The sequence below is a fragment of the Eretmochelys imbricata genome, chromosome 3 (genome assembly GCF_965152235.1).
Source record: "Eretmochelys imbricata isolate rEreImb1 chromosome 3, rEreImb1.hap1, whole genome shotgun sequence".
Taxonomy (NCBI): Eukaryota; Metazoa; Chordata; order Testudines; family Cheloniidae; genus Eretmochelys; species Eretmochelys imbricata.
In genome coordinates this window covers 127,240,854-127,265,900 of record NC_135574.1, presented here as the reverse complement: position 1 = coordinate 127,265,900, position 25,047 = coordinate 127,240,854, and the positions used below count along the sequence as shown (strand labels likewise).

Here is a 25,047-nt window from a genome sequence, read left to right as displayed (position 1 = left end):
ACTTACAGTCCAGACCACTTTAGTAACAAGAGTTTCACAGATGAACTGAAATTAGACATTTGGAATCAACATTCCACAGCTCCAACAGCTACCAGCGTGTTTATTTTAGATTGGGATTAAAGCATTGAAAAAGCATGACGTTTTAGTCAAGGAGTCAATCCATTTAAAGTAAGAGGCTCATGTGGCAAGTCTACAAATACCCTCAAAAGATAATAAAAGTCTCCCAGTGTTTCTACAACAGATGCGCACTAGGAAAACAGACAACAAAGCAAAGTCTTTGGCTACTTGAATCTAACATTGCTAATACATAAACCTCAGATAAATGTAGATACAATTGTCTATCAGACATTATAACAACAATACACTGATCAGACAAATTAGGACCACTACAAATATATTTTTGCATGGTTCACTGAAGCGGTTCAGGAACTGCTGCCTATGGTGGAGAGAGTAGTCATTGGAATAACAATGTATCTCTAAAGTACAGAAATTATCTGCCATCTAAGTTGAGTCATGGTTCTTACTGCTATGAGCTTATATTTTTACATTAAACTTTTCACAGTAAGATTTATTAAACTGATTTTACTTCTGTGTTTCCTAAAGTTGTCATAATGTTTACATGTGGTTTTCTGCTAAATATATTCAGTCTACTCTTGTTCACAGTCAAGCAGTTCATGTACATACATGGTATGTCTACACTCCAATTAGACACCCGTGGCCGGCCTGTGCCAGCTAACTCGGGCTCATGGGCTGTTTAAGTGCAGTGTAGATGCTGGGAATCCAGCTCCAGCCCAAGCTCTAGGACTCTCCCACCTTTCAGGGTCCTAGAGCCTGCACAGCAGCCCGAGTGTCTATCTACCCCGACAGAATACAGCAACAGTGGGAAAAGACCATGATATTTCTGCAGCGAATCTTCATGTAAGGGATCTAAATTCTCTCCCTATTTCCCGTCGATTTGAGCATGTAACTCCCATTAACACCAACAGAAGGGAGGATATGCATTTGAAGACAAAAGACCCTTTAAACTTTCATTTTGATATCCAGTGTGTCAGATATTGAGTGAAGGCTTCCTAACGTTGCAATGGAATTTTTTAAACTGAATCTAAATGAGTCTATTGTTCCATTAAATGATTGCCATCAGATTTATAAATACACAATTTCTTGTTAAAATATTTAACCTAAAAATTGAAATACCTAGGCAAAATTCTTTAAAAACAGACCTTTTTAAAAATATTCAGTTTCTTTTTTATCTGACTGCCAGTTCAGGAAGGATTAGTTTCTTTGCTAATGCCCTGAACACTGGATTTACTTACATGTATCTGGTGGTGTCTGATTGTAGGTTACATCCTCTGTAGAGCACTCTCATCTCATATACCCTTACATGTATAACTAAGTCAGCTGATTATCAAGCATGCATTTCAAAGCTGAGAATTCCTCTGATTAGATAATCAAAGTTACAAACATCAGAGTGTGCTAATCTTTCAAGACCAGTTCATGGTCGTCAAAGTGATCGATTTATTTATTTTTTTTAAATAAAAATGATTTAGTATTCATATTGGCATGTATCCGGTGAATATTTTTCAGAGGATGTTACCTTTGAACTCCAGTTACAGGAAAGTAAGTTGCTTTTATAGTTTTTGACACTACACAAAGGTAGAGGGAAGGCTCAAATACACTCAGTACAATAGGGAAAGCAACTAAACAAGTTTTACAAAACATCTGTTATACAAGAATGGGTCTGTTAATAAAAAAACTTATCACAATTAAAAAGCCTATTGGAATAAAGATCTCTTCTTCCCTTCCCCCTTTTACAACAATTCACCAATTTAGCATAAGAATTAATCTTATGGTACCAAATAATGATATGGAAGGGCACGAGATAAGAAAAATTCAGAAAAAAATCTCCTCAAGAAAAATACTTTTCCACTCAAAGAAAAAATTGGCAAAAATAAGTCTTAATGAGAGAATAAAGGAGAACTTTTTGACTTTGTCCCAAACACTTAAAGAGAAATATTATTTGTATTTCTAAAGCACCAAAATAGGAAGAAAAAACCCCATGTGCCAGTTTTGGAGCTGATGTCAATGTGTTGACCACAGTAATTTTGGAAGGACAGCTGTATCAGGTAGGAATGTGCTAGCCAGATCAGAGGCTATTCTAGACCTAAATCCTAGGAAACAGGCCAAGAGTGATAAATAAGGCTGAAGTGGGAGAGGATCGAGTGATCACTACAAGAGGACACCTCATTTCTGTATGACCTAGATAACTAGCTTCTATTTAGCAGTAGTCACACACCAAGAAAGGACTGTTGAGATGGCAAGGCACTCCATACTGCTTGAAGCAATTAGCTTTTGTGACTGTGTGCACTGGTATACTATACTAACCCTACAAGTGGTGAGTAAAGCACATTTGATTCCTCAATTTTCAGAACAGTGAGAGGAAAATTTACCCACAAGTCCCATTTACATTAACAGGATTCTTGCAATTAAGATTCCCATGCACTAGTTTGAATATTTAGAGTCGTCTTTTCTAGTACTATTTTTTTTAATTTAACTTTAATTTAAAGTTTACACATCTGTCTGGTCTGACACTCAGTTAAAGGGTCACCTGTCAGTATAACTTCTCAAGACGCGCGGTACAGCTCAAGACCCACAGTACTGCTTATGTGAAGAGACACATGTTACATGTAATGTGAAAACAAGTTCATTTGCTCCATATTCAGTACCTTCCCTTAAATATTTTTTGTTTAAATAGTAAAAAATAGAAAAGAGGAGCAGTATACACCGACATCCAAGAATAACTAATAGATCACTAGGTACAGAAGCATGAACTGTCCCTTCTCCTCTATCCTAGGTAGGTTGGTTTACCATATAAAATGTCAAGAGTTCATCAGGTCCCATAATCCTTGGTTTCCTGTGTGGCCAACCTGGACTTCCAACAGAGTCTAGCTCAGGACAACAGCCAAACAGCTTCTTCCAAGTTGTTCCCTCTAACAGCAGACTATATCGTGACTCCGCTAATTCTTCTCACATGGTACTGCTGTGACATGCTAAGTGTGTAGTAGCCCAGACTGCACAAGTACCAATTATGCTCTCCAGTTCTCTCAGGGCAGCATGATGTGCCTCTGCCCAAAACTTAATGCACAGATTCAATAAACTAAATACCTAATCTTAATTAGATAGCCTATTTCCCTCACATGACAGCCCAAGGGGGTAAAAAAGGAAATCAGTGCTAGAGTATTAGGAGCTGTTGAGCTTAATTCATGGGAATGGCTTCTGTGCACTGGACTTCAAACTGTACAAAATAAAGATGGGGTTTGTTAGGAACTTTTAAAAATAAAGTTATAAAATATTTTAAATTTATCTTTATATGGAGGCTTAATACAGGGGTGGGTCAGTTAGAATCAATAATGGCCCCACAGAATTTAAAAGGAAAAACATCACGAAACTGACATTTTATGCTTTGAAGATTTCATTAACCACTTTAGGGCCTTTTTGAACATATAGGTTACACTGTTCATTCTACAGGTCTAAATATACAATGAATGTCCTTCAACTTCATTTTCCCGTAGAAAGCAGACAATCTTGGGTACATAAAATGATGTGACAGAGATGCAACAAAAATGTAAGGAGTATTATCACTAAAGTTCAATATTGCCCTCCCCAACCATTCAAAAAAATCAGACAAGATTTAAAAAAAACTCATGAGATTGGCTTAGAAATGATGAAATTTTTAAAATAATACATTTGGGGCTCTTTTTATTTGTCTTCTGCTTTTTTGCCTTTAGGATTCACATTTTCAAACTTTTCTCCAGAACACTGTAAAAATGAAAGCTGAGATTCTCAACACAATGACTGCAGGAATTGGAACTTTAAGAAAAACACCAAATATTCCAAGACGTGATAAAAACCTTGAGAGATAGCAACACCAAAAGCTGTAATATCCATGGCTTTTCTGAATGTACTTGTCTCATTCAGAAAACAACTGAGAAATCTCACCTGTCTTGTTGCTGCCAGAGGACTTTGAGATTGGTTATAACAATAGTAATCTGGCACAGAGATACTACAGTAGTAAGTGTTTTAAATACATGTTATAAATTAGCTGAAGCATATATTTTATAAATTTGTCTTATAAAGCAGTATTTGCATTTCAATAGCAAAATTGGGCAACATTTCGAACAGTCACTTTTTCATATTTTGAATGGTACAAATAATTTGTATCTACGGGACCTGTACCAAGCATTGGTTCAGATACATGAATTGCGTTCAGATTATACAGTAAATAACGTTAAAGGTGAGAGTTTCTTTTCTAGAGGGCTACAGGAAACATTTCAATTATCTGCTCATTCTCAATGCTGGCAATAGGTACCCCTTTATGTACTGGTTTAGCAATTACTGCCCTAAAACAATCACTTAAACAAGAGATTTTCCATCTCAATTTTAAATGTAAATGAATGGTATCAATCCAAATGAAATGGCAGTTTAGGAAAAGAAAGTAAGAGATAAGTTTTCTGATTATGTTTGTGACTTAGTTGGACATACTAGTTCAGGAGCCGTTGCCCTGAGTTAGTGCTTCATTCTATTACAGAAAAATATAAGAAAGTAAAAGAACATATTGTTTACTGCCAATCAGTGGAGAAGCTAAACTGGTACACAAAGCCATCATGGGGGAGGATAGGGAACATGACTTTTTAAAGTAATAGGCCATGTACATTTTTGATGTCACTGGATTTAAAAATCTTGTGTATTTAAGCTGCTAAAACAAGTTCATATAAATCTCTGAAGAATGGCAGGACAAGTTTTCTTTGGCTTAGGACTTAAAATGAAACAAGTGAAACTGAGAAAATCTCACCCCACAATTTGTTGCTTCCAACTGCTTCGTAAGATGTTATAAATATATAGTTACATAGAAATATCAAATACAGAGATTCATATTAGATCACAGCTGCAAACAATTCAAAGCCACGGGCAGAACACAACATTTAAAGAAGAGAAGTAGGAGGAGAGGAGTAAGAAGAAAAGATTTAGAAACATTCAAAATGCATGCTTACAGTTAACTTACTGTATCACATCTTGATTCAGAACACCCCAGAAATGGCAAAGACAACATCCATTGCATTTTGGATCATTATTTATAAAGAAAACGAAACAAAAATATCGAGACGGGGAAGAGGTATTGAAGAGAAAGTAACAAGAACATACCAAATCTAGAACAGAGATTGCTGGCACAGCAGTCTGCTGCAGATAATAAGAAAAGGGGAAAAAAAAAGATGCACAGTGAAAATAAAGGTAAGTTTAGATTTGCACTATGCCAAAAGCATTTCCCTTTGATTTGATACTTCAGCTGTTTTAGAAAGGTATTAAAAAAAAGGAACTGAAGAATTTTGGACACTAGATTGCTGAACGGTCTGAACAGTGAAAACCCCAGTGTCCTAATGTGATAACATTTCAGATTAGCTATTCAGACACTCAAAAAAACAAAGCTAATGATGATCCTAGAGATACTATTCTTATTTGCATCTCTGGCATTATAGATAATGACATACAACAGAAGTGCAGACATTATCTTTAAAAAAGAGCAAGCAAGCTAATTTTAGTCCCTGAAGGAAACTTTTTACATGGTATAATTCAGGGTAGTACTGTGTAAAGCCACTAATGTTCTAAAATGTTGGAAAACCTCACTGACAGCTAATATTTAAAATTCATCCTTTTGGAGAAGAATGATATAATGTTATGCAATACAGTTGGTTACTCAACCCATTAATGATGTGGTTTTTTAAGTCAAGCAATAATAAAAATGTTAACAAAGACTTTTGTGCAAATGGCAGTTTTATATGTAATTTAATGCCCATAGGTAACTGCTTATGTGTTACAATCACAAAGTTAGCAACACTGGCCAAGGATATATTTAGCCTTTCCTTTCATCAGTTTGTAAGTGTGGGGTATCTATTGCTTCAAAACAGTAACAAAGTTAGCCACAGGGTAAAAGGAAAGAAGCAGACTATGGCAAAGGCACAAAGATTAAGTTTAGGAATTAGTGCCAGTGGAGCTAATACAAAGCCAAAAGCTGCCAGAAAGAATCCGGAAGAAAAATACTTCTCTTAATCTGACAGTTATTCTACAATGTCAAACAAATGTGCACAAATGTTTCTTAGTGCTTGGCATTTGCTTACTATGGAACTGATTAGATCAACTCTTAGAAGGACAAGTAGCAGTAAAGATGCTCAACAAACTAAGGAACTAGCTTATAAATCCTTCAAAACAAAACTGTCAACTTGCAAATTCAGTATTCCTGGGGCTATGATTTATAAGAAAAAAATAGTTTCTATATGGAAACAGTTTCTCAGTGAAGACAGAAAGGGCAGAATAACTTTAACAGATGGCATACAGTTGTATTACCTTCTTGCATGTAACAGCTGTAAATATCAATGGCTTTCACCAGTAAAGAAGCCAAATAAGAGCTATCAGAGAATTAGAATAAAATAAAGATGCTAAAGAAACACCACCCTTTTTTGTCCCCTCCCCAAAGACCTTCATTTTTATCCTCTATAAATAAAACTTCCAATGCATACAACCAGGCATCAACTTGTGTACGTTACTTTGAGGGAATTACAGTCAATGACTACCCTTCCCCTGTCTACATAGGGGATGCCATTTCTCTGAAGGAAAAGTTTTACAGCCAGGGAAAAAGATTTTGCTCTTATCTTTGCAGTCAGTTGCTTTGTACTTTTATAATACACCACTTAACTGGCCAAACTAAGGTAGTTTACAACATTTTTCTTTAGCATTTTCTATATAATGAAAGACAGGGACATTAAGACAGTCCAGTCCTCCTTTATCCTGTGACAATTTCACATTTTGTTTAACCAGTCTATTAAAGAACACAAGTTTAAATAAATGTTTACTATACTTGTGCCTAGAAAGGATTACCCCCTTTTACCCTGGCTCTTTTTTCAGCCTCCAGCCGTTGCATAATTAGTATGGTATCCACATCATCGTCTTCTTCCTCATCATCATCCTCATCCTTTTGCTTTGACTCTTGGAGTCGTTTCTGGAACTGCCACTCGAGCATAAGTTTGCGCAGGCGGTCGTTCTCTTCTGCTGTACGATCGGGCTTGTTTTGAAGTTCCTGAATCTCTTTACTCAGCATGTCCACAATGTGCATCTGCTGTTGCTTCTCTAGCTTCTCCTTAGCATCCCGTTTCCAGGGATCAGGAGACAAGCTATCACTGGAGGACAGTTCTTCTTTGCTGATGGTGATGTACTGCAGATCTCTTCGTTCAATGGTTCGGGGTTGCTGTTGGGGCTGTAGCTCTCGAATGACAGTGTCCTGGGACCTCTGCAATGTTGAAGGCTTTTCTGGTTTCACCTGCTGCACAGAAACAGGAGGAACCATAGGCTGAGCAGGAATTAGTGGCTGAGTACGCATCTGGCCCAATTTTCTTTCCTGCTCACGACGCTTCCTCTCTCGCTCTTCCTCCAGACGCGCTTTTTCCTTTTCATACCACCGCTGATGCTCCTCTCTCTTTTTACGTTCTGCAGCAGCTACCTGTGAAGATACCTGCATTCCTAGCTGGTTTGGAGGGGGAGGTGGAGGCAGAGGCAAAGGCAAATCCATTTGCAGTCCATCGAAATCAGCTGCATAGTGCACTGGTGGAGGAGGGGGAGGGGGAGGAAGGTCTGTTCTGATGGGCTGGGAAACTGCCACTGGTGTTGGCTGGTTGATGACTGGAGTTTTCCATCGGCCGGGTCCACTTTTGGTTAAACAAGAACCAGGGGAAATAGATTTGGAGGAGTGATTCAGATGCTCTTGGCTGGATGTGCTGGAATCCACAGATGAATTCATCCATGGATCACTGTCTGACTTTCGATCAATGTACTCTACATCCTTTCTTATAACCATTTCCAGACGATTCCTTTCTGGTTGAAAAATTTTATCATCTCGAAGTTCTTCCTGGGAATGAGCTGCACGCTAGAAGAAATAAAATGAAGTATGCGTATCAGTTAATCTGTATTTAATAAAATTTATATCCAATAAAAAAAACCTAATGGATGACAAAAAATGCATTTCTACAACACAAAAAGCCTTCTTATCAATACATTTACATCTTTTTGGTAAAGTAGAGAACTTTTCATAACTAGCAAGTTTCTCAAGATTTTAATGTCCGCAACACCACAAAATCACTGAGCCTTTTAAACCATGCAAGCCCAGGAAGACTTTGTAAGCTCTGAGGCAGAGTTGTCAAGCTGCACTGAGGGAATGATGAAAACAAAGCAGAGCTCATGCCAACAATCTCCCCCATCTCACTCAAGATCTCAGGGCTATCTTTAACAGCTCTTACCCATTTACAAACACACAGGCAGCCTGCAACAGTAACTCAAGTGCAATAAGTCTCCAGTTCAGTTTACTGCTGGGCAGACAAACATTTTTCTTTCATGAACACAGGCACACAGAGTGCTGAGAGAAGGGTGGGAATCATCCACTCACCCAACTGGGGGCATTCTCCCCTCTCTTGCCACTGTGGGAATTATTTGCGGTAGAGGATGTGGGTGCTTAGTTGCCCCACCTTACTCAACTACCACCCAGGGATATTAAGCATTTATTCATTTACACACTTACAGCATTTTAAAAGATATCAAGCACTAACTACTATTACTGCATAGAAAGTGGGAATGCAATTGGATATGAAAAATATTCAGACATGATTAGGCTGATGAAATCTATTTAAAGATTTTATTTTTTTCTTGAAGCAAATATTCATATTTTTGAGGATTAGAAAACTTTCAGTATTGACAAAGAACGTACAGACTTTCCACAAGTGACAGTGGAGGAGACTAACAATGCAAACTTCTCCATGCTTCCCCACCAATGACCTTAACTATGAACTAGAAAGAATGTCTTGTTTGGGATGAAAGGGTGTATTTTTTATGCTCTATTAGTTCTGTAGCTCTGAACACACAGCTACTTGTGTCAGAAGCACTGGGAAGATGCACCTAGCCAAATAGTTTGCTAATGACTTATGCATTTAGATGATAAAACAGGCTTTAAGTCAGCCATTAGTTACTACAACTTTCATGACCATGGCTCCAAATATAATTTAGATGAAACTGCTCTTTAAAAGTAAATAACTAGTTAATTTGACAACAAAAAATAACCAGAAACGATCATCCAGTGAAATGATTTTACAATAATGAAATGATTCTGAAACTGAGAAAAATGATGCCTTTTAAAACAAAAATAAAACCCCATTAAAAACGCTTGTGGATTTCATTAAAAAGTAATCGATGCTGTGAGATTTTTAAAGCTGATTTTATTTTAACAATGAAATTGAAAAGCGTTGATTGATATATGTGTTGTGAAAACCTAACATATACTTTTCAAGTACTTGTGAAAAACAAACTCCCAGCCATTTGCTTTAGTAAAATGCATTTTTCCTGGCGGAATCAAGATTTCATGCTGCAACTCAGGGTCTATACCTATCAGCAGCTCTCTCAATGTGGGGTATTTAGGTGCTGATGTTTAGCTAAAATATTTTTATAGCAATTAGCTATAATATGATGTGTTAATTTCCATCTTAAACCCTCACGAAAGTTAAATGAACACTGGGTTTGTGTTCTAAATTCTTAACAGATGTGAAAACTGGAAGTGTATTATAGGCACCAACTGCATATCAGCACAATCATACTAAGGTTTTACCTATAATCTTTTCTCAAGCAATTATTGCATAGACTTCAGTGGCACTATTGGCATGAGTGAGGATTACTCTCACAAGTAAGGTTTCCAGAGTCAGTTTCCTACTCTTCTTGTAGGATTGCTACCTCAAGAATCAAGAAAGAAGAGCTTTTCAAAAACTAAATGAGGTTTTAGCACCCAATTCTAAACCTTTTCTGTGCTTATTATGAATGCTGAGGGACTCTGTATGGTGGTTTTACAGAGGAAGATGGTGGGTGGGCACTACTAGAGTGGGAGATGGGAGATTCTGGTTCAATTCCCTGGTCCACCGCAGATTTCCTCTGAGGCTTTGGGCAAGTCTATCCGTGCCTCAGTTTTCCCATCAACATAATAGAGAATTATAGTTATCTCCATCTCATAGGAGTATTGTGACTATACATTAAATATTTTGAGAATGTCAGACTCTGTGGTAAATGGTTTCCATAATAGTACAACTGATACACTGTTTTTATAACCAGAGGAACAATTTATAAGTGACGGAAGTAAATACATTTCACTATAGATCTTGGGTTAGTTTTCACCTACAGATATTTCTGAAAAAAATATTTTAAAAAAAAAAGCCCCAACAACAAAACTACACGCAGGCACTGGGGTCTGTCTGTTTAAAACTTCTTGTGGAACAGGGACCTTAGTTTGCTTTTAAAAAAAAATTAAATGTTTTGAAAGAGAAAACCTAATATTTTGTATTACTTTGTCTTCAGCAATCAGCAAACAGAAGGGAAAAGTTTTTAAATACTTGACAGATTATTTCTAACCTGCACTGCAGCACTAATTGAGTCATTACTCTCTGCCTGGATCTGTGGTTTGTCTTCATAACTTGGCCACTGATTCTGAGCAGGACCCATTCGATCCTGGGATTTTGAAGCTGGGAATGTGAAATATTCTCTGGTATAGGTTTGTGTTGGTATAGGATAAGCTTCAGGTCTTGGTGGCAGTGTCTGCTCCTGTAAAAGATAGAGGGGACAGGTTAAAACTGATTTATCATACAGATTTCTGCAGATTTTATTTTATTTTAACTTCTCATTTCTTTTTTAACAAGTATATTTTTAGGCATTGTTCTTAATCCCAGAATCATATTTATTTGGTTGAAGCTAAGATTTTCTAAGAACAATCAAAACTAAACTAGTAATTATGACTCAGGGTTTGACTGCTCTGGAACTAAATACACAATGCTTATTGCATAAATTTACTTATAATAATAAAAAACGTGAATAGCAATGCAATAACCACAATTTTGTGACAATTTATGTTGCTGACTGAACATCAAATAAGGCAACAGTGAAAAAGAATAAATACAAATCATTGAACAGTGGCATTCTATTAAAAACCTTCAATAAAAACCTCAGCTTAACCCAAGCACACTACTTCTACTGAAATGTAAGTGACGTTAATAGCCAATCCTTTTCTTGCCACTTCTGACCTCTGTACAAAGATTTCCAGTAGAAACTGAAGTTATCTTGGTGGTAGTTCCAGCAGCATAAGCATTTTTTCCTCCAGGGCTTGGTGGCTGATCTATTAGAGAGTTGAAGTAAGCATTGTTAAACAACAGTAACGGGAATTTGTCATATGTAATAGAACAAACCAATTAAACTTCATAATGTGGCAATAATAAAGCATTAATTAAATTAGTTGTAATTGCTCTTCAATGAATGACTTTCCCCAAATTTTGCTGCAGTTATTACTGTGTCAGTATTTCAAATATAGTCTATATTTTAATCAAGTCGTCTTCCTATTTTTAGACTTCAAAGACTAGTAATAATTTGCATGAAAAAAATATTCTTAAAAAGAACAGAAGTGAAGTTTAGCTTACTTGCTACATTGGGACTGGAGCGATGATCAGCTCGATTTTTCATTAGTCTGTCATCCCCTGACAGCTTCTTTGGTTCATTATACTCTGTCCAAGGCAGCTGAGGGCTCTCAGGTGATCCATTTTGAGCAGAATTATTATACAGCTCAAAACCTTCACTCTTTGGTCGGGGTTTACCTGAGCCACGGCGGTCTGAAACTGCAACAGATTAAGACCTTTAAATGTTTGTTCTTACCCACTTGAACTGTTTCCTATTTTATTCTTGTTTAAAAAACATTACTTTCATTTTAGCTATAAAAGTTATCTTCTAGTATAACATGCTGGATTTTAAGTGTTAGAATTCTTCAGATACACAATCCCATTCTGTTATACTGACAGTTCAAGATTCCTTTGATTTACAGGCTTCAAAAAGGTTTTTGAAACAAAGACACCACAATATTTGGCAAAGCCAGATGCACTTTTACTGAAAGAAGTCTCTTGATTAATCTGAAAGGCTTATCGTGTCTAGGGTCGTGATGTACACTGCGGTAATGAGGGTTTATTCTTTTAACTCTTTCCTTCCTATATTGCAGCATTCTTTAATAATCTTTAGAAAGCTCTCATATTATAACTGAATCAAAATTCATATAAAGTTGCCACATGGTCATTAAAATACCACCTCTGAAAGAAATTTTTGATTTATATTGGGGGGAAAAGCAATTTGGAAAAAATACCAAAGAACACTAGCTTTCAAAGGATCAGATATAGAAAATTAACAACTGTCATTTCAACACGATTCTCAGTGAAAATCAATGACCATACATGGCCCAATGGCTTCTGTTTTGTTTTAAAATTATTTTACTGGTAATCACAAGTATCACAGCATCTTTGCAATCAGTGTTCTTTTGGAGACGGAGAAAGAGTGAATTGAATTCTTGGTCCCTTTGTGAATTTTGTGTATTCCATTTATTTAGATTGTAAATTCCTCTTGCACTTAAATAAATTATATAGTATTTCTACTTAAGTGTTGATAAAACATTTACTGATGATTAGAACTGTGTATGTAATATAACTTTAAACAATGGTTACAACTGAGCTTACTCCTAGGTAAGAGAAGTTACATTGCCATTCCATAGATTTTACATCTGTTAAAACATAAAATTTTGGGTATAAAATGCTAAACCACTGCTATCAACAGGGACATATGTATATATGTTTTCTCCACCTTTTCACGTTACTCCCAGAAGCACATGCAAAAATCTTTATGAGATGAATTATGCAACTCATGTAAATTACAGGAATAAAATGCTACATCTTCTAACTGTTCATATTTCATTATGGATTGTTCAGGGATTATTTCTCCCTTTCACCAATGTTGGGGAAAAGGGCCTAAATTTGCAGCACCATCTTATGAAAATGTTAATCATTTATTTTACCTCTTTGCATCATTGGGGATGGCTGATTAAGCAGTGTTGCCAGACCATGGTAAATTGCTCCTTGTTTTGCTACTTCTAGGGTCACTACAGAACCTGTTCTCGTCATGAGCTCTGCTGCCCTGTGACAGAAGTCAAACAGAAGAGAACTAAGCATAGTATTATTTAATTGGTGTTCTCTATACAATTCTTTTTATGTCACTGTTGCTAAACCAAGCATTCAACAATATTTTCTGTTTCACCACAGTACTTGTTTTCTTTTCAGCTTCACACTTAAGTCACTTATCCTCTTTGGACAATCAGAAAATAGCATCTAGAGGATTTATTAATATAAAATGGGGAATGTATGCAGGCAAATTGTTATTCCTAATTTCCACAGTTCAATGACAAATGTCAAAATGTTCAAGACAAAAGCTAGGATCAGTTTGCTTAAAAGATTTTATACTATGAATGAGAGCATACACTTTAAGAATTTAATATAATGATGTTTCTATATGGATACCTGTATCACAACTATAGTAATATTTGTTCTGAACATACTAAAATAATGGAGTGATAAGTTTTTGTTCCTGAGGCTATATGGAACCAATATAAACCAAGACAGAAATATCCTTAAGTCCAATATTTCTTTCACAAAACTAACCAAGCCCTTTGTTCACTGCACTCTCTCTCTGTTTTTACAAAGAGTATTCGCTTCCTCAACATACATCATCTGAAAGCAATACTGTACCTTTCTTGGGACAGACCCACTAAACTTCGACCATCCACGCTGAGCAACTGATCGCCTGCAGCTAGCCGACCATCCTAATTACGCATTCAAGAAAGGAAAACACTTTATATATATATATAATCCTTACATGGGCTTAATCAAAATAAATGTAAATATATTTTATTAGTCCAGTTAAGAGAATTACAAATGTTTTTATTGATGCAATCTCTAAATTTATCTGATATTTTAACAACTTTAATATTTACAAACATTACTAACCACATCTGCAGCTCCTCCTTTTACAACAGACTTGACATAGATTCCAAGTTTATCTTGACCTGCACCCTGCAGATAAAAAGACGTTTATGAGGTCATATTTAAATCTTCTCTTTTGTAAGAAAGTGCTCTATGAATCTGAATCTGTCTGTTACATTAATATATCAACTCTGACGTCTCATTTTAAAACTTCCCCAACTTACAAAACCAGTGATATGGAAAAAGTTCACATCTTCATGACATCAAAGAAAGAAAAGGGTGTTAATATTAGGCCTCTTGAAACTGTAGCAACTAGAGTACAGGCAAAGGTTATTTGGTTCCATGACAATCAAAAGACTAGGAATAATCCAACAAGAAAACAGATTTATTAAACCTGTGCTTAACAGTTAACTTGTAATCCTTTTTTAATGAAAGGATTTGTAGTTTTATAGGTATATTTATTAATCCAGCACAAGGACCTGGATGTATCCTCAACTTCCCATGGTATACTAAAGCATTACACTGCTACCCTGGCCATCTGGCTGGTGAAACAGGGCAGTTTGGAGGTGACTTATTTAACCTTGAGATGACAAAGGAAAGGGAGAAAAAGTGCATTGTAAGTTCTTTGGGGCAGTCTGTCTTTCACTACATTTCTGTAAAGCATCTAGCACAATGGGGCATCTAGGTGCTTATGTAACACAAATAATAAATAATGGATACAGGAGAAAGGAGATGCAATCAAAAAGTTCACTTTCATAGTTGACAGGTCCAAAATTTAAATCCACTGTAAAAGATTACCAAGGGAAGTTGTGGAATCCCCATCTTTGGAGGTTTTAAAGAACAGGTTGGACAACCACCTGTCAGGGATGGTCTTGCCTCAGTGCAGGGAGCTGGATTAAATTACCTCTTAAGGTCTCTTCCAGCCCAAAATGGCTATGATTCTATAACGGAAAGCGTCAGGAAACCTTAATAATAAATGGTGAATACTTACTTATAACAATCCATAAACTTCAACTAAAAATATTACACTGATTTAGTATTGCTGAAAGTTGACCTGAGTGCCCTTGTGAATGAAGTCTTCTCTTTACCTATAGGGCTGCAGCAAGGTAAATTTCCTCTCCTCCCCACCATGCCTCAACCCTGATTACCGGTGTGGGTGGATGGGGAAGGGAAGGGGCTTGTTCTAGAGGCAACAGAAGTCGTGCCGATGCAGATCTTAGTGGAGAATGTGACATGGGAGCTGGAACTGAGACCCCAAACACATCTCATGTAGGGGCCAAACATCCATTAAATGAGAACATTTTTAACCCTTACTGAGCTGATCTGGATTAATACTGATAACCTAAACATACAAGGTCTGAAGCTCATTTCTCAACACTCTAAGGAACCTAACCCCACTGACTGTGTAACACTAGCACTTATAGAAAATGAGACCTGCTTGGAATTTACATAGGGTGGATCTTCTACTCTTTGCACACAAGGGTAATTCTTCACTGCTGTGAGACTCCTGAAAACTGAGTCTACAATCAAGTGCCACACCCTATCCTTAAAGGAATAGCTCCCATTAAGCAAAATATAAGCATTAAAATACACCTCCACAACAAATTAGCAGAGCATTCAATTTTCTAAAGTGTTCTTCAGTATAAAATAATTTAATCAATTAGTCCCAGGTCCTTACACTAACATATATATAGTACTCCCCAGTATGGGTTGTAAGCAGGGATTGAACCCACAACCTTCAGATCCACAGCACAGACCATTTCAAGTACAACAGTAAATAATGGATTAAGCAGGTTACCCTTTGTGTGGACCAAGCCATACCAGAAAATATGGCACACACTTTGCAAGTGGGTTACACAACTATTTGGGAAATATCTCTCGAATATTGTGTATCAAGATCTTTGGAAATTCTATTCCTGGCTATGGGAGCAGAGCATGGTCTAGTAGTCCAAGATAACAGTCAAGTATAATGATGCCCCTGTTTCAGTCACATGCAGGGAATAATCTTGGGTTCTCTGGATGTTAATGCTTGAGTCATCACTTTGAAGGGCAGGTCCATTAGCACAAAGGCAGTAGCAGACTCAACCCCTATATAGAGGGGACTTAGGGGACACTAGAGGGGAACAAAACCATACTGCATTAGCATGGGTTACACAAACACAATTTGCACATTCCTTCTGAAAGACGGTGGCAGAATGGATGAGATGCAGGCCTGCCATATTAGAAAGTAGGGTTCTAAGGGTTCTGAGGCAACCTGTCAGTTATTTTACCTATCAAACAGACGAATGAATAATAGTTGCCTCCCGTAAGATAGAGATATAAGGCCTTAGTTAATAAGGGCTGTGAAGAGGATAGAAATATTCGAAGTCAGAAGAGTTCATGTAGTTAACTTTTGTACAATATCTAATCCTCAATGGGCCAACACAATACTTTAAGTCTTTCTGAAGGGCAATAGATTTTAATACTTAAAGTTGATCAAAAGGTATTGCAATGATTTTCCAAAACCATACTTAACCAAATTAAGGGACCCAAAAAGAAAGCCTCAGACTTTCCTGTAAAATTTCACCAGAATCAAATAATCCAGACAATTACCAATCCAAACTGATTCATAGATGTTTTGAAAATTGTTAGTACTAAGAGTGTGCATTTACAAGGATTCCTTATATAGTAGGACCTCAGAGTTATGAATACCTCAGGAATAGAGGTTGTTTGTAACTCTGAACAAAACCTTATGGTTGTTCTTTCAAAAGTTTACAGCTGAACACTGACTTAATACACCTTTGAAATTTTACTATGCAGAAGAAAAAAGCTGCTTTTAACCATTTTAATTTCAATGAAACAAGCACAGAAACCATTTCCTAACCTTGTTAAATCATTTTTTTTTGTTTAAACTTCCCCCTTTTTTTTTAGTAGTTTACATTTAACACTGCACTGTACTGTATTTGCTTTTTTTATTTGTCTCTGCTGCTGCTGATTGTGTACTTCTGGTTCCAAATTAGGTGTGTGGTTGACTCGTCAGTTTGTAACTACGGTGTTTGTGACTCTGAGGTTCCACTGTAGATTACATCCGATTTGTAGCTTGGTGCAGCCTCATATATTAGATGGGGATTTTGACTGAGTTCTCAGAATGGCAACCACCATTCCCAACCACGCCGGAAGCAGCATTAGCGAAAATTAAGACTCACTGAGAGCTACCTAGTGTCTTTGAGCTATCTGCAGAACTCTCTCTGATTTCAGTAAGACCTCACTGATGTCATATTAATACTCAGTGCCCTGGATATTCTATAGCTGCAGCATTTAACACAGAATCTACTCCTTACCCCAGAACTGCATTCCAGCATCCAAGCTTTCATGGATCTGCAGATAGGCTTGTTAGTATATAAGGAATAGTATTAATAAAAGTATTGGGAAATTATGTTTACTGAATGTATTATAAGGGAGAATGTAATTCTGTTCACCTGTGTCAAGTATCCCACAACACCTTGCATTAGCGGAAGTAAGTTTTGGCTTAAGTAAATAGGAAAACCATCAGGATCAGGACATTGAGTGTTTTGCCATAACAGCAGGACAGGAGTTACTCTCACAGGCTAATACTGGAATGTCCTAAAGGAAAAGGACAAGATATATGAATGTTCTACCTTGGTATAAACCTCAAAGGTGCCTTCATGCCCTTGGTACCTGGAATGCATGTGTTATGAATGAAGAGATAAGGGATTTCATAATGAAAACAAATGTGGTCAAGCAAGTATCAAGTCTGAAACAAGAGAGGAGAGGCATGAACAAATCCGTTTAGCTCCACGGGTAGTTCATTTTGAGACAATTTCAATGTCAACATTAGCTACTGCAAAAGGTGATCATTTTAACAAAACTACCAGACATGTTTCATAGCCTCAATTCTAAACTGCCTCCTATGCCTTTTCAGGTGTCAGAATCACCAAGTGTTCCCTCTACCCATTCACTCAAACCTCTAACTTCACAAAACACTTCCAGAATGCAGTTAAGCACTGTCAATACAAAATACTAACTGAAAACTGGGTAAAGTGCACTGAATTCAGTATCAAAGCAACCAAAGAATATTCTTAATATTTAATGAAATAAAAGCCTCAGTATTTTAAAACTGAAAAGAAGCTGCCCCAGAATTTCCTGCCTACTGCACTAAAGTGCCACAGAAACAGGGTTGGAGGAAGAGGTTGAAGCAAAATCTATGTCCTGCTTGCTGAGATGTACACAGGAGCTTGAAAACTGTACTTTTATGACACCTTTCATCCAGGCTCTTGATGTTAATGAAAGCTGAGCACAGGTAGCTCAAGGGCAACACATGAAGGTTGAAGAAAGGATCTCTTTAAAGAGTCTCTGGATGACTTTCTGTGGGTTAAAATATAATGATATAGATAAGTGACCAAGTTTTCCTCAAAAGCATGTAAGACATGCTATAATTTTCCATGTGACTCCAGATAAATCAATTTGTGCCTTAGTTACACAGCTAGAAAATGGACATAAATATCCATCTCACAGGTGTGAAGCTGAAATTGTGTTTATGAAGTGTTTTGACAGTGTGAAAGAAAAGGCCTATACAAATACAATTAAGTGCAGTAACTAAACCGGTTTCATGTGTTTGTATGGGACCTATATCTATATGAAGTAATTCTTGCCATTTTACAGTAAATTATCTGGTGGTTTCACATTCAGATATGTTTTAAATAGTACAAAATACAGAGCCAAATAGCATATCAATTTATATTACTGAACTTAGGAAATTCGATAAGCATATTAAGCAAACAGCAAAAAACCAAACTTCTTGATATTGCTTTTTATAGTGTATTGATCTGGGTTTTGGTTTTTCTAATCCCAAACTTGCCTCAATTTGCAGAAGGTTGCAGAATTTCCTTTACAGACTGTGAACAACCTCTGGGATTTATAAGGAAAATGTAATAGATTTTCAAATCCTATTTGGGAGGTACAGTAGTGCTAAAATGGGGGAGTGGGTGAGGGAGCACTCCAAAACCCAAAAGTAGAGAATAATTTGCTACCCTGAAGAGGCTTTGGATTGAAGAATTGTTTCATATAGGTCTTATCAGGTAGCTGAGAGCAACTTGTTTAAAAGAATCTAATGAGAAGGCCTCTATATATTACCAATTGATAAGCAGGGGAAGAAAAAGGTTATTTGTAAAGGAACAGAAATGAAAGCAACACTGTAATTCATTATCCAAGTTAAATGAGCTACTAGCTTACATTTCAGATATTAGGTCATTTTTCTTATGCTAAATAGGACATATACATTCTAGAAAACATTGCCTCATGGTGGTATATGCACAAGCCTTAAGTACCTGAAACTTTAAAGGTGTCCATCTATCAACAAGAGCTGCTGGGATGAAAGACTTAAAATCCTTTACAAGACCTAAATTAACCACCACACAACCACCCACAGAAATTTATTAGAGACTTTTAGGCATTCTGGGATTTAGCAAGTCGGGCCTGTGATCTTTAAATACCACTCCTAAGCTTTCAAAGAAAAAATACTCCATCTCTTGCCAACCCAACCAGGAGGACATGTTTGGAGGGAGAGATAAAGCAACAGAAAAATTCACATAAAATGACAAGACCGATAATTAAACTGAAAGAGAGAGAAAAGCACCATCACAGAAGAGGAAAACTACATTTTACTCCAACACACAAACAAGTTCACTATGCTACATCCACCAGCAAATGAACTCGAAGTTCTGCAAACGGGAAACTTCAGAGCTAGAGCCCAATCTATAAACTTTTCTGCATTCTGACACATTTTAAAAATGCTTAAAATGTTTTTACTTAATTTTATAGATGTAAAAGACAGCATTACTTTTTTGCCTTTTTAATCCCTAGAAAAGACTAATTAAAATAAAGAGAAACCCCCTCCACACACATTTCATAATAATTACAATGGAATTTGACAGATTAAACTGGTAGTCTGAATATTCACATTAACCACCTAAAAATTGAGATTAAGTACATTTTTATACATAAAATAATGCAGTGCTTTACAACAGCAATTTTTATTGCTTGGAGAATAGCAGCAAAATTTTACTGGCAAGTCCACACTAGGAAACTTAAAGTTATAGGAAAAATGCTATTTTCTTGCCTGTAAGGACTTTTTTACAAATTCTCCTGTTTGGAACTCACATTAAAGCTATACCCCCATCCCCTCCTACACATTATCCACCTGACAGACAAAGAAAATTCTGTAGCTGAATTCATAATAAAGAGTTGCAACACTGATTACCCTATTCAGGGACTTTTCAGAAAATACACGAGATGAGAAAAAAATTAAAATAGATTTTTTTAAAACAAAAAGATACCAGACTTTGAGAAACCCATACAAACTATTTGAGATAGTGCAAATAATAAAGAATGAAAGGGAATTAATATATACCCTGGCTTTTAAGGTTTCTTTTTTTCCCCCCTTCCGCCTCCAGCTACATATTGGAGGAATAACAACAAAGAAGAATAAAAGTGACGGTGCATACACAGCTGTTTCAAAGGTGTACTTTCATGTATTCTCTCAATCTGACATTAAATCACTAGCTAGTTATGTCTAAGATACTGACACCTTCTCTGTGTCTAAGATAAGGAAAGCAAAACATCTGACTGTTTTAAATTGATGTTTTTCTGTATAAAAACATACTTCAATAAGCTATCATCGATTTGGTAGCATCTCTGTTTTTTCCAGATTTCCTGCATTTACTAGTACACATGCTTAACTTTACACATGTGAGCAGCTCCACTGACTTTAATTTTGCAGTTCTGACTTACAAAAGTCTGAGCAAGTATTTTCTCTCATTTTGATCTCAGCATGTTCATACCCTCATCCCTGAAATGTGGGCGTGAACAAACCCACAATCAGAACTCCATTGAAATCACTGGGTTTCATCTGGAATCAAGTCATGAAATTAAGAACGAAACTCACATGAAATGGCTGAACTATGAGTTATGCATCACTAATTCAAAACCATGCATTGATTCATGCTTGCCCAAATGCGTCACAAACCTTAAATGAGCCTTTTGATAAAGCTATACTGAGTTACAATGTTTTTTACATAACACAAAACCAGGTAAGCCAGAAACAGAAAGACTAAGTAGAAACCTTTAAAAAGTCTCTTCCCGCTAAAATAATATACTTTGCACATGCTATTCAGATTTATCTGTCCTATAAAGGTTTGTCATTGTGCCTTCGTTTTAGTCAACCTGCTCTCTGACATTGGCACTAGCAACTACTGCTTGCATTTTCACTGCCAGTAGCCAACTACCTCTCAGACGATCTACATAATAGACTGATCCTATTTTGTAAAGTCACTCCATAACAGCAGCAGTCATGAGGGGAATTAAGAAGACAATGCATTTTACCTAGTGTACAACATTTAAGACTGATTACAACTAAAAACTGTCAGTTATCTAACATTCCAGTTTTGGAATCTAGTGACAGTTCTCTTATTTGAAATTAATGACAGCTTTGAAGTTTGGAATGGGTAATAAGTGGCAAACATCACATTACCGAATTATTGTAAGCACTGTTCTAAAAAACAAACATTAAACAGTACACAAGTTTGTTTCAACCAGACAAAGAAAATCTACATGTAATGAGACATTTTATTTGTGTTGCTGACTTTTGATTAGGTTTACAAATTATATATTTATGAAGCATTTAATAGTTCCTGAATAAAACAGTGACACTGTTCAATATACAAGACTGTATGTAAAATAGGTATGGTAATTAAACTAGGTAACTTTATCAGTCTGATAATGAAACAGAATTTGACCTATGCACTGCAGCATAAATGAAGCTAAGTGTTTTATTGTGTGTTGGTTATTATACCAAGTCTCTCAACTTTGAGCACCAAGTGTCAAAGTTGAAGCAAAAACTTGCACAGCATTAAGATGTTCATCTTTCCTACAGTGCACACTGATTACAACTCTAGTCTGCATTCCTAGATAACCTGCATAAATACTGACTTTCATGGATAAAAAGTTTCATGTACAAAAGAACGTAGCTTACATTATAAAAATGCTTTACAGCGTATATACAGAAATCACTTCACCCACTATTGAAATACAGGAGCCATCTAACAGCACCAGCAACACTATAGCGGGCAAGACATCTTATACTTCTCCCTGTATCACTGTGGTATCTGAATGGCCTGGTCATCTTACGTGAAGAACTTCTCCAGCTGAAAATAAAGGTGAACTTTTTTTTTTTTTTTTTTTTTTTGCAGTCCATGATTTTTAGTGTTTAGCAGAGTTATGAATTTAAGATACCAGCTAATTTACGCTCACAAAGTGATCACCCTATGTCTGACCTATAGGTCCTCATCCTCAAAGAAAACCTGCACAACACTTTCAAAAGATGAGCCTGGGAGCTTAAATTCGTAACTCTGTTAGACACTAAAAATCATGGACTGAACAGAGAGACTGGATTTATGGCTTATTACAACAAGCTGTAACACACTAACCCCCCCCCTTTTTGGCCTATGACTGCAGAAGTGTTAAAAGGCCACTCTATCTTGAATGGTCTCTTAGAAAAGGGGTTCCCAAACCGTGGGCTGTGGCCCAAAGGTGGGCCACAACACAGTCCTGGGTGATCTGCCATCCTGGGTGGAGTTTCAGAAGGTGGGAGGGAACAGGGTGAGCCGCAATGCCAGGCACTCTGTGCGTCCAGATCAGTTTCCCCACGTGGGTTGTGTATCAGCCGCCATGCCCTTCAGTCTCAGGCAGGTGTGGTTCTTGGTGCCCACAATCCACTGGGTGCCGGTGGCACAGTAACCGTATAGGGCAGCTTGGCCCAGCCTGACCTTGCGCGCACACACAGCCACAAGGCGCGAAGCTGCCACCACTGTGCCAACTAGAAACTGAGCATATGGACAGACCCTGCAGCAGCACCACCTCCTTACACACAGCCCCTCCCTGCACCCTAAGCTATACGCCTCCCAGCACACAGCCCCTAACTACCCCCTTCCTGCACACAGCCCCTATCTACCCCCTGCCTGTACCCTGAGCTGGCTGAAAGGCTGAAAATTGAAGTTAAGATCAGGTTGAGCCTCACTAACATATGCAATGGCACAGACTAGCCACCAAACATGTGATGAGCATTTCTCTGGGTCCATATCATTTCACTGGGTCCGGTGTTGTCAGCAGATAGACTAGATGACTTAACAGAGTTTCCCCAACTTTAATTTCGGTATTTTTATGGTTAGAACTAAACATTATGAAAAATACTTTGGAAGAATTTTTCCAGATGTCAGAAGAAATGTACAGAAAGGTAGCATTAGACAGTCTCAAACATGTGAGCTTAGGCACCTGTATAATATATTTGCATATGCAGGTACTGTAGCTAAACCTGTATTTCTGCAGATAATTAATGGCAATGCCTCATTGCTACAAGTTTTAGACAACTATTGTTTGCCTATACCTGTTCAGCTTCACACACCTTGCTTTCTATTCAGTTAAAAATGACAATAAAACTGGTAAAGCTAAGAATTATGCTTGATTACAGGGCGCAAAACATTAATACAAACATGAATTATGTTACTACAGTATGTTAACTGTATTAACATCTACTTTAGGTTATAGGAAATATATTCAAATTTTATAAGTGACTTGAGTGAGGACTTGAAGATTTCTGCTTTAACTCCATGGTAGCTTTCAGTGGTTTGAGAATTCACATGCTTAGTACTCTGGGGAAACAGCTTTAAAATAAAAGATATCTAAATTTTCCAATTATTATGTAACAAACATCTGAAGTTGTATTGAGCCATTCTCCAATCGTTCCCTGAGTATTATTCCCACTGAAATGGTTGAAAAGATCAGGCTTACGTATCAAGCCAGAAGTCTAGAATGCAAAAACCTGTTAATCAGAAGTCAGATTGGGCACCCTGCCTTTTTGTTAATGACAATTATGAACGTTATCTACAGGAAATACATATTTCAGAAAACGAAAGAAAGAGCTAGGCTCCAAAAGAAGATAAGAAAATAACACCGCAAATACTTTAAAAAGTGAGTAGAATAATTGGTATGCACTCTGCACACGATTCAGCCATGGGAATAAAATTATATTTGTTCTCGTCATGGAGAACTTTTTTACAACCTATTTGAGAAGGAAGGAGGGAATGATACAGAAAGGAACATAGATATAAGAGCGTAACACATTGGCTAAATCCATTTTTTTATACTGAAAAACCATGCTATTTGAAATGGATTTCTGAAAGGATTAATCACAAAACTTTTACTTGGAGTAAGCCTGGTCCTAAAATAAGTGATCTGAAGAATAGCTTAAAACAAGCCTTATTTTATTACATTTAATTGAGATTAATCTGAAATATTGTTAGATGATCTACTCAACTGAATTGATAATTAAAAGCTCACTTCCTTTCATGAGGCTTCATAAATAAGGATAATAATATAGAAGAGAAGAAAAAACAAAACAAAAATCTTTGTATGTGTATCTTTGGATTAGAAAGTTTTTTGTTTTTTGGGGGGTTTTTTTTGCATTATAGTAACTGAGCATATTTTCAGGGATACAAAATAATCTGTGTAACTAGAACATTTAACAAACCAATATAACTTCCGCTCCATGATAAAAGAGTCCAGGCTTGATAGCTATATTTTTACTCCACTCTTCCCACTGCCCCCCGAAACAGTAGTATTCACTGGTGTCATCAAGACTAATTCTCATTTTCTCGTCTCTGTAAGCTTATACAGAAGATCAGGAGTTTTATAAACATCCTTAAAGGCAGGTTTATGCAATAGGATCAGTCTCAGCTTGACTTGTCTGGCAAGCAGTAAATCTACAAGTATTTAAATAAGCTACATTTATAAGCATTCTAAGAGTACACCAGTTTACTAAACTACTCCAGCTGGTTTACATATGCAACTCACTATGAAGTATAAAGGAAAGGCTTCTGAAAAACCAAACACCCACATTCCCCAAAAGTTATATGATTTCACAGGTCAGCCTTAGTCAAGAAAGAGCATGTAAATCTGCTTATCTACGTACAGAACATGTTGTGACCCTGACATTTTTTTAATTTGCCATCAGTTCAGGAGAATGGGGGAAACCAACTCAGTAACTACTGATTATACATTTACAATGAGGGCAAAAACATCT

The 25,047-nt window shown here is 36.8% G+C and overlaps 1 protein-coding gene across 6 annotated transcripts in view; it reads right to left on the bottom strand.

Annotated features, from left to right (window-relative positions):
* The window catches only part of AFDN (afadin, adherens junction formation factor), a 217,634-nt gene that overhangs the window by 17,380 nt on the left and 175,207 nt on the right, over nucleotides 1–25,047 (bottom strand). For all 6 annotated transcript variants that reach the window (XM_077813348.1, XM_077813344.1, XM_077813349.1 and 3 more), the window contains 7 exons: nucleotides 13,938–14,003; nucleotides 13,680–13,753; nucleotides 12,953–13,071; nucleotides 11,541–11,735; nucleotides 11,151–11,242; nucleotides 10,486–10,674; nucleotides 6,938–7,969 (listed from right to left, as the gene is read on the bottom strand). In XM_077813348.1, coding sequence (XP_077669474.1) covers nucleotides 6,938–7,969; nucleotides 10,486–10,674; nucleotides 11,151–11,242; nucleotides 11,541–11,735; nucleotides 12,953–13,071; nucleotides 13,680–13,753; nucleotides 13,938–14,003 — 1,767 coding nt within the window. The remainder of the gene's footprint in view (nucleotides 1–6,937; nucleotides 7,970–10,485; nucleotides 10,675–11,150; nucleotides 11,243–11,540; nucleotides 11,736–12,952; nucleotides 13,072–13,679; nucleotides 13,754–13,937; nucleotides 14,004–25,047) is intronic.